General features: G+C 44.1%; 1 protein-coding gene across 35 annotated transcripts in view; it reads left to right on the forward strand.

Annotated features, from left to right (window-relative positions):
• The window catches only part of MSI2 (musashi RNA binding protein 2), a 430,429-nt gene that overhangs the window by 393,403 nt on the left and 26,211 nt on the right, over positions 1-10,815 (forward strand). For 19 of the 35 annotated variants that reach the window (XM_081173058.1, XM_081173057.1, XM_081173063.1 and 16 more), the window contains one exon: positions 10,637-10,813. The exons of the other annotated variants lie outside the window; for them this stretch is intronic. In XM_081173058.1, coding sequence (XP_081029184.1) covers positions 10,637-10,813 — 177 coding nt within the window. The remainder of the gene's footprint in view (positions 1-10,636; positions 10,814-10,815) is intronic. 35 annotated transcript variants of the gene reach the window in all.

Below are 10,815 nucleotides of genomic sequence, written 5' to 3' on the forward strand. Positions count from 1 at the left end.
ATAGCCTATTAATGTGTTACAGTGGGAGGCCAGAGTTTCAGTTGCCATAGCAATGGAGTTCGGCTCATTTGTTTTGTAGATGAATAATTACTACACAATTAGAGTAGGCTAAAAATAAAGGGTCCCTTTCTTCCCAGTCACTCATTAATATTAATAAAAGGCCTGTCCAGGCTGTGGTAAACAATTAATGCAAATCTGGCCACCAGTGGTAAAAAGGTAGCAGTAAAAGACTCATTGCTAAAACGAGAGTGAAAAAGTAAGAGAGATTATTCCATTCCTTCGGATAAAAAAGGCAAATGATTTGGAAATTATTCTATATTGACCCAGGTTGAGTTGTTGTATCGCTTATAATGGAATGGCCGCTGGGCTTCTGAATAGAGCTGGACAGCAGATATATGAAGTTTTCAGAGTTAGTTCATATGGAGACAGGTGGCCCTTGAGGTATTTCAGTCCTGGGAAATATAGAATATAGAAAGCACTGTTGCCATGAAGGGCATTTTACATAGCAGTATATAAGAAAAGGCAGCAACCTGCCCTCAGCCACCCTTTCAGCAGTTTCCTCAGACTCTGCTCCTCTGTTCTCTCTCCACCATCCTTGTGACTTCGCACTGGAGCGTAAAGAACATCCTCTGTGTTGCAGGTTCCAAAATTTCATCATGGTGAATGTCCAGAGCCTCTCTTAGTTAGGGCTGCCATATTTCAAAAAGTAAAAATCCGGACACAAAAGTTGTTGAGCAAAATCACAAAAAAGAAAACTTGAGCTATTTTTAAGGAAATTCACCGAAATCTACACTTAGGGTGTGGGTTGCCATATGTCTGGATTTTCCCGGACATTACAGCAATTTCCTCCCAGGCACTGTTTACAAGGGTCAAACTCTGGCTATGTCCGGACATATGGCAGCCCTACTCTTAGTGAAACTAAGATAGACACTTACCTTGGAGGGCCCATATTTTTCCTCAACACAGCAAGCAAAGCAGGCAAAGAAAGATGAGGTAGTTGGGTTTCAGATGAGGGATTATATATAGAGTAATGGCAAACAGATACCTGGCAGCAGTAATCAACCATGTGAAGGTCTAGAGCAGTGTTTCCCAACCACTGTTCCGCGGCACACTAGTGTGCCGCGAGATGTTGCCTGGTGTGCCGCGAGATGTTGCCTGGAGGGAGGCGGGTGAGTCGGGCGGCGAGAGGCGGGGCGGCGGCGGCGAGGAGAGGCCGCCCAGCGCGGGGCTCTCGCCGTCTGCCTGCCTGGCTGCCTGCGAGCTCGGCGGGCAGCGCCTCCGTCCGCAGCGCCCGCCTCGCGGCTCTCATTCCCTGCCAAAGCTCACCCAGCCAAGCCGCGCTCTCCTTCCTGCCTCGCTTTGCTGCCTCCTCCCCCCCACCCCCAAAGCTTGGAGGTTCCCCGGCAAGGGGGAGGGAAAAAAATTGAAACTTACACTTTCGTGCGTCCCTCCCGGCGTGACGCTGCACGCTGACGTCACGGGGCTGTAATGGTGGTGTGCCTCAAGATTTTTTTCATCAAACAAGTGTGCCTTTGCCCAAAAAAGGTTGGGAAACACTGGTCTAGAGCACATCAGCTTAGCTTTATTCTGCTGCCTTTTAACCCAGTGAAGGCACTGATTGGGGAGATATTCCTTGGAAGCACCTTGGGCCTCACCTGGCACCTTCTTCCAGAAATCCACTTCACACTTTTTACCGTGCTGTATTCCACTGCATGCCATCACCAGCTCATTCCTGACTTTATCAACTTGTGTTAAAGATCATGTAACCTCTTTGTTCTGCCCACTGTTTTCAGTGACTCACGATCAGATAAGACATTCAAAAGATAAGTATTCTGAATATTCCTTTCTCCTCTTCATTCATTGGACGAGCTCTTTGGAGTCCAGACTGCTCTTGAATGCAGGTGTGAGATAAGGAGCACATGCTATATATTGTGGCTTCATGAGTAGCTATTTTAGCAATAAAAATTCACCATGATAAGAATATGACCAGCAAATCACCAGCTTCCATTGCTGTAGGTGAAGAAGCTACACAGCAAAATGCTTTATGATACAGTGGCATCAATCGTCATGCTGGCGAATGGCAAAAAAACTAAAAATGAAAAACAAAAAAGGGAAACAAACAGCTCAAAAGGGGAACAGGTAACCAGTGGTTGAAGTTTCTGTCAGACATTGACTTCTTCCTTCTATTCCAAGAAACAAAATGGCTGACCAGTTGATTGGCACGGTCAACTATTTTGACAGGTTGCCTTGGAATCCCCAGCCTCTATGATTGTTGTCTTCTCTCTCCCCACCCCAAACTCACTCAAAAATAATAATAATCTGGACAAGATGTCAAAATATGGTGCAAGCTTTTCCGAGGGGATGGTTATCTTCTGCCCTCCAAAACGATGTAACAAAAAGAGAGAAAAATGTAGCACAGCATTTGAAAGGTCGACATTTGTTTGTTGTTAAGGATCTAATTAGAAGCATGAGAGGGAGCAGACTGGCTGCTTGCTTGGCTAATTAGTGACATGCACGAAGACCACTTTGAACTTCAAGGACACAGAGCTATTAGCACTTACATCAAAAATGGATTAAACTTCTGTGCTTTTGTAATGATTAAAGATGAGCCCCTCAAGTGGAAACTCTTTTGTCAAATGCTGCAAGAAGAACTGGCGCCCTGATTGCCGTTTCTCTTGGAGAAGCTTTGCAAGGCCTCGCGTGTGATGGCACTGGCCCCATCTGAAAATGACACTGTGTTTAATTCGCAATATGGGAGATTTTGATTAGGTTATAAATATTGATTGCTCATGAAACATCACAGCTAAGATGAGAAATGTATTTATTTGCCTCCATAAGCGAGTGCAGGATTTTATTTTGTGAGGGTTTTTTTTTATATACTTTGCTGTGTGTCAAGTATTTTGTTAATCTGTTCCCAATCACTTGTCGACAATCCTTTATCAGTGTGCAAGTTTAAACTCAGCTAAAACAGCTATTAAGGATGCAGTTTTTTCTAATATACTTATGGCTTTGGACGGGTGGCTAACTTAGACGTCAAAGTGCCCCAGCCTATCGCCATTTTAGTGGCTTTAAAGAAGTTGTCTAAATGCCCTCATCTGTCTGACACGGCAAAAGACCAATTCCCCTACACCCTCCCTACACTGCAATTGCTATGTCCCTTGCAGAACTTTGAGAAAGAGGAAATCATTCCTATCTTACAACAACTCTTACAACAACTATCTTCCAACTCTATGATTCTATGATTCTATGATTCTATGAAACCATCTTGAGGCTAATACTGATGCAAGTTGAGAGGTGCACATCTTTCTTGCTCTCCTGAGTTCTCATTCTGGCCTCTCTGTAGGCCACAATAGACAAGGCTTGTAAACCTGGAACAGGAGTATTTTTGGCCAATTCTACAATTCAGCACCATGTGATCTGTGCAAAACTCTTTGATGCACTATCTCCATATAGAAACCAGTTGCAAGAGACAGCTCTTTTCTTAATCATATTCTCAACCTATCAACAATATTTGCAAACTACACTTTTGCATTTTGTATGTATTCTGGATTCAGTCTTTGCCAATGGTCCTCCATTCCTCTGTCCCATGTATCCTCTTGTTGATGCTCCTCTTAAGCTACAAATGCAACTGGTAACACCACCACCCTTTCTGACCACATTATGCAGCAATAGATGCAGCATTTCTCCTACATCCACTGACCCTTTTGAATTGTATGGATTTCAGTGGGATTTGATCTTGCTTAGCTGTCGCTGGCTGGTGTCAATATTCCACAAAGAAGGATGCTAAAGCCTGGAGATTGCAGCTCTTTTTATACATGCCATGGGGATTTAGCTTCTACAAATGTATCCGAATATCTTTTGAGCTGTATCATGAACCCAGCTGCACAATGGCTCTTTGAGCTGCATTTAACCTCCCTTGTGATTATGTTACCCAGTTATGTTACATGAAGCAATCAATATGTTCCAAAGCTTGCAGAGAGGAATGTTCTAACCTTTTGAACAGACTCTAAAATCCAGGTGGTCTTCATTTTGTACAGGGACACCAAGACTATTTCCTATTTAGAGCAACATTGTGGAAGTGACACCAGTAGCATAGTTAGATAATTTTAGGCTTACTAACCTTATACACGGACACACCTCTTAGATCTTAGGTTTAGTCATGTTGCATTTTGTAGCCCTCTTGCTCATTTTGCTGAGTAGGGCTCTGGTCATTTGCCCCAAAATCCAATTCTGAGACCACCATCATGTAGCAGATGAGAGATTTAAGACTAGAATCTTTACAGGCCCTTGCATCATGATGGATGTTTGCTTTTAGGCAGTGGGTGGGCAACCTGCAACCAAACCAGCCTTAGGCATGTTGCCCTCCGTCTCATCTCATGGAGCCCTTGGTCTAATGTCATTCTGGTGGGGAAAGTTGGAAGAAAGAGGAGGTTTGGAGGAGGAAGAACCAGGGGAGAAAGCAGAGACAGAGGGAGACAAATGAAAGAAGGAGAAGAAAGGGACACTGCAGACCACGGGCAAGAGTGATCTGCCTCTCCCTGGTTGCCCATCAGGCAGGGGATGAGAAGGGGTGATAGAAAGAGAAAATGAGTGGTCCCTATGCACACACTTTGTATCTAGCTTCATCCACTGCTCTCTTTGGTTCTGCCACCACTAGCATTCAACACCCTCCCCCAGCTGACCCCCAAAGGAACACAGCCCTCTATAGAATCATAGAATCATAGAGTTGGAATAGACCACAAGGGCCATCGAGTCCAACCCCCTGCCAAGCAGGAAACACCATCAGAGCACTCCTGACATATGGTTGTCAAGCCTCTGCTTAAAGACCTCCAAAGTAGGAGACTCCACCACACTCCTTGGCAGCAAATTCCACTGTCGAACAGCTCTTACTGTCAGGAAGTTCTTCCTAATGTTTAGGTGGAATCTTCTTTCTTGTAGTTTGGATCCATTGCTCCGTGTCCGCTTCTCTGGAGCAGCAGAAAACAACCTTTCTCCCTCCTCTATGTGACATCCTTTTATGTATTTGAACATGGCTATCATATCACCCCTTAACCTCCTCTTCTCCAGGCTAAACATGCCCAGCTCCCTTAGCCGTTCCTCATAAGGCATCGTTTCCAGGCCTTTAACCATTTTGGTTGCCCTCCTCTGGACACGTTCCAGTTTGTCAGTGTCCTTCTTGAATTGTGGTGCCCAGAACTGGACACAGTACTCCAGGTGAGGTCTGACCAGAGCAGAATACAGTGGCACTATTACTTCCCTTGATCTAGATGCTATACTCCTATTGATGCAGCCCAGAATTGCATTGGCTTTTTTAGCTGCCGCGTCACACTGTTGGCTCATGTCAAGTTTGTGGTCAAGGGCTCCTCACCTTTGTTGAAGGTGAAGAATGTTCCCTGTTTTCTTCAAGTTGTTTCAATGCCCTGCCCTGCTGCTGCTTAGCTCATACATTTATAAAAAGACAGAACCCAGAGATGAGCAGATTTTTAAGAGAGTGTTCAGGTGGCAAAGTGGTACACAGAGTGCCCCATGATATTGCACTTTCCTGATACCTGGGAACCCCTTTTACCATTTTTTCAAATGCCTATGGGCATCAACAGATGCTTAGCAAGGTAAGGGTTCAACTTGAGTATGTTTCAGGGAGGAAAGTGTTCTCGTGGGATTTATTGTTTATTGTATTAGGGTTTTTATTGTTTGTTGGTTTAGGTTTTCTTCATCTTGCAGTTAACTAATTCAAAGTATTTGTAGTCAGAAAGAATCACTGCAATTATCCAATTTGATTTATTGTAGCAGGAGTTTCCAAAGCATCCTCCCAATGTTTTTATCCATTCTTAAGTTGATGAATTCTTGTGGTCAGCGGGTCAGCAGCAGTTCTCAACTTTCTAAGATTTGAAAGCACCACCAAATTTACATAAATGTGCTCTTAGTGGCATATCATCCTATATAACTTGCTTTCAAAGACACTGAGCCCCATCTGCTTAAGAAAGGCCTTTCTGCCCTGTGATCCAATCCGCATTCCAGTTTTGCAGGTCACTTGGCTAAAGCTTTAGAGAGTGACCTGCACAATTGGCATGATGACTGGGCAGTCTATAATCCCATGGCAGATTGCACAAACACAATCCCAAATGCCAGTTTCAACTAGACCTAAAATCTGAAGGCATCTGATGCAACAGCCTTGCTGAAGCTAAGTAGGCCTGGCTCTCATTAGGGCCTGGATGGGAGACTGACTGGGACCTCAACATAAATCTCACTGAGTTCTATTGAAGAAAGAAAGATTCAGATAAAAAAGAAAATCAGTCAGATCATCTTTGGGTAAAGTCTGACAGTGTGGTATTATCTCCCCTGGGCAGGCGAGTCTTGTCTGTCTGTCTGTCTTGTATCCCACCTTAAAATGTAAGAAATGGTGCCTGCATGATGTCTTAGAATAAGGCTTTCCATTGAGTAATGTGTAGAAACGTCTGGGGGTGTGCAGCTAGAATGTTTGCAGCAGGTGTTAGGGGAAATTATGACACTTTCTTCCTGAGTCTGCAACAAGGAAACCTTTGGTAAAGTTATTGAGGGCTTGCTTGGCAAAGCAACTTAGTCAGACTGGTCGATCATGACCACTGCTGAGGAACTAGAGATTTAAGCAGCCATGTACTGCACTGACCCTGCACCAGGGATGGGAAACCCACAACAGCTCCCACCTCTGACTTACAACTCCCATCAGTCGCTGAACATTCTCCAGGCTGGTTGGGGCTCATGGGAGTTGAAGTCCAGCAACATCTTGAGAGCCACAGAATCTTTGGTATCACCTGGATTCCAGGACCAGGAAGACGCCAGTTTGCAGCGTTGTAGCTTGGCTCAAACTGCCTGCATTTCCCTCTTCCAGCCAGTCGGGGGGCTAGGTACTGGCCACGGGGCTCAAGGCAATACCTGAGCCTTGTCAATCACAGAAGGCACAATGGGACATTTTTTGCCAAAGTATTTTGGCGTTTCACACTTGTCTGTTTTTACTTGTTTACAAGCATTTCTAAACCACTTAATATTTAAAATCTCTGAACCATGTTGAAAATTGAAAACATAAAAACAGTGAAACTGTATAATAAAAACAGATAAAACCAATTCTAGTAAAAACAGGGTCCAGTCTTATGGGTCAGGGAAACTCTAGGCAAGAGAAAGTGGCTGAGGCAACGTCTGGCAGAGGAAAGAGCAATCCATAAGGCAGAGGCAACAGTGGAGAACACTTGTTTTTAGGTCACCACCCTATGATATTCTGTAGAGTATGGTGCCACAAGCCATTTCCCTCCAAATTGTCTAAGTGTCCTTACAAGTCTCCATAGCAGCAGTCTTTCAGATAACGTGGCTTAGGGTTGTCCAAGTCTTTATATGTTAATAACAAGACTTTGAACATGACACAGACACTAGCTGGCAGCCAGTCCAGGTCCCTCAGCACAGGTGGAACATGTGTGCGTCCCGGTGCTCCAGTCAACAACCTGGCAGCTGCATTCTGCGCTCCCTGCAGCTTCTCCGCCACTCTTGAGGGAAGCCCCACACAGGGAGCATGTCCTATTGTTGGGTCCTTCCAGCCTTACAGTTCTGAAGCACGCTTTGGACCCGTTTAGCTCCAACGTTGTACGTTGGACCTCTACTAGCAACCCAAACTAAGCAACGTCAAAGAACAGCCGCTGGTTTTTGAAGTATAGAAGTAGGAGACGGTAACGGCAGGTTTCCCGTTGGCTTGTATGCCCAGCGCTACATGTGCTGAGTGTCGGCGCTCCTTGTTCGACAGCGTCTCCCTGATGTACACATTACTACACGCAGCTTCTGCCTCCACTTTCATCTGTATCGGCAGCATTAAATATTATTATATCATTTACTCTCTCGAGCAGGAAAATGATGTTTGGCAGCTTGTTCTATGAATTTTTCATAAAGATAAAAAGCGGCCTAATCTTGTGAGCTTTAACTCTCAGTAGCAGTAATGGCTTTGATTTAAAGTGTTTTGTCTTAATGATAGTTATATTGAAAATTTCCTGCTGCTTTCAAGCACGCACGGTTATTATCATAAACACTGATGGTGCAAACGGCTGCCAAATTGCGTGTGGCTGCTTATGGCAAGAGAGGAGAGAAAAAGAGAGACAGGGAGCTCTGTCGACAGGTTGCTGTCAGTGAGACCTTTCAATCTTGAGAGCATTTTGAGTCTTCCCGAAGTTTTGCTTTGACCTCCAGAAGTGACTTTTGGGGTTCTCTTCACTTCTCAGCACTGTGGTCCACAGCCAGGCAAGGATAGCAAGATGAAGCAGAATCTCAGGCAGTGTTTGTACAGCTGTTCTTCTGGAAAGCACCCTTAATAAAAGAACGTTTACACACGCTGCCATCATTCTGCGCTAAAGTCGGAACACACAGTTGTTAAGTGTCCTCTGGAGGGCCAAGGCCCTCAATAGAGACCAATTATTTACATCCACTTGGGCAGAAATTCCCCATGTTGCACGATCCTGCAGAAAATGGCCTACAAACAGATTTGGGGTCACTTCCCAATGGCTGATGCACTTGGAAAGAGAAAGAGTTGGAAGCCCAGGGTTTGTCAGTCCTGCAAGGAACACCACACCAAGGGGAATTAGTTGGCATGGAAATTAATTCTGCATGAGTGAGTTCTGCTTTGAATGTCCTTGTGGGGGAAATCACTTCCCCTCTCATTTTTCTTGGTGTGCATTCTTAAGATGTGTGTTGAGAAACAGAAGAGAGTCAACGTGTATCGTTCTGTCTGGCTTCTGGGAGATCTGCGATACATGTCTTTGGGACCTAAACAGGTAGCATCTGACCCTTCACAAGTTACAAAGGCACAAGGCAAGTGGCTGCTTTGCAGCAGATATTTAAGAGTACTGGTTAAACCTCAAAAAAGAAAGAAACTTAGTAGTACAGGTGCTTTGTGCTACGATCTAATGAGAAAGAAACTATCACAAAACTCTGCAAAGATTCATGGAAGTTTGGAGCAGAAAAGTAATTTCCTGAGAGTTATTTATTTTTCCCTGTTCAATTCTTTCCTGAATTCACCATCTGGAGGCTCTGTTTTCATAATGGAGTGATCTATTTTGGTGATACAGTTGATGCTGAAAGTAATAAATAAATAAATAAATAAATCTTCCTTTCTGTTTTATTTAAGTTCATCTTTTCTGTCTTGCAAGTTCAGACCTGCTCTTGCCTTTTGCTGGAAGGCAATTATGAATGTGGAAGAGCAAAAGTCTTCCTGAAGCTGCGGGGGGGGGGGCGTTCTTTGTTGTTACCAGTGGCTTACAACACAGATATTAAAATGTACCTCTAGTCCACTTGGCTTGGGAGAATAAATGTGTAGACTGGTTTGTTAAAATGCATGCAGACATTTTTGCACCAACCAATTTGAGAATTGCTGTCCTTTAAAGGATGCCCATGATGTGAAATAAGAACAAGCTTAATATCCCAAATCCCAACCAACGGTGGAGTTCACTCTCTGCTTTGGTCAAAATTGGCTACTAGCCATGATAGCTATGCTCTGCCTCCACTATTTGGAGATAGTATACTTTGGAATACCAGTTGCTGGAAACCACAGGAAGGGAGAGTGTTGTTGCACTCAGCTCCTGCTTGCAGGCTCCCCATTGAAGCATCTGGTGGCCACTGGGAGAAGAGGATGCTGAACAAGGTGGGCCATTGCCCTGATTGAGCAGGGCTCTTAGTTCTTTTGAGATTCCCCCTGCTTAGCTAGGTTAAATGTGGAGTAGATCAACTATTTGTGATACTTGCCTATTAATTAATTTTTGTTACTTATGCTAGTTCTCAATCTGAAGGTTGTGACGAGGTTTAATGGAAATCAGCTTCTGTTTACTTCCTACTGGGACCCAAACCAACTGAAATCCACATACTGCCTTATTTAAAGCCATAGCTTTGTATGGTGTGAGACTCACTCATCTTATCTGGGGCTCTGTGGAGTTCAATTGTTATGGCCAGGGCATTAACACAAACTCCAAAGCTTGCACTATGCAGTACTAAAATGGAGGTGGGGGTGGGAGTGATCTTGTAGGATCCAGTACAACAGGAAATCCAGGTAAGATCAAATAAGGAACATTTCTCAATAAATACATAGATATACTTTGATACAAATAGTTATGCACACGCACGCACACACACACACTTTGTATACATTGCACCTGGTGGTTGGGGATTTTTTTTTGCTTTTTATGAGTTTGGGGAAAGGGACTTCATGTGGATGAACCCCTGTAGCTTTGCAAGGTTAGGCCCAGTCAGCTTGGTTCGGCTTTTCTCTACACTTCTCAGTATGTATTGCATTGGTTGTCATTTTAATCAGTTGGGGTTCTGTGTTTGCATACTTCGGTTCTTGTGCCTGTTTTGGAAAAGAATATATAGTACATCAGATGGTGAGTTTATGTTTTTTTTGTTTTTCTACAAAATCCAGGCTCACTGCCTCTGAACCTATGAGTCTGAGTAAGGACCCTGGAGCGTGTATGATCAAGCTGTGGTCCACTTGCTCCTCAAAATCCTACATACATATATTTTTGCTCTTGTTTCCGTGATTTGTAACTGTAAAAAAATAATAATAAAGTACGATTTAATATTGAAAATAAGAACCAATCCAGTATCCACAATGATAGAGTCACTGTATCTCCAGGGATCCCCGATTACGGTTTCTATTCTCCGCCCGGTGACCAACGGGCTCAATTATCGTACGCGGACTATGGTTCCATGGGGCCTCGGGTGGCTCAGATGCTTCGTAGCGAGCACCCTGCTTCAGCGAGTAACTCCCCCCTTCACCACCTTCCCAGCCCGGATCAATTTAAAAGCCCAGGT

Source organism: Podarcis bocagei (genome assembly GCF_964188305.1).
Source record: "Podarcis bocagei genome assembly, chromosome: 15".
In the NCBI taxonomy this organism is placed as follows: Eukaryota; Metazoa; Chordata; class Lepidosauria; order Squamata; family Lacertidae; genus Podarcis; species Podarcis bocagei.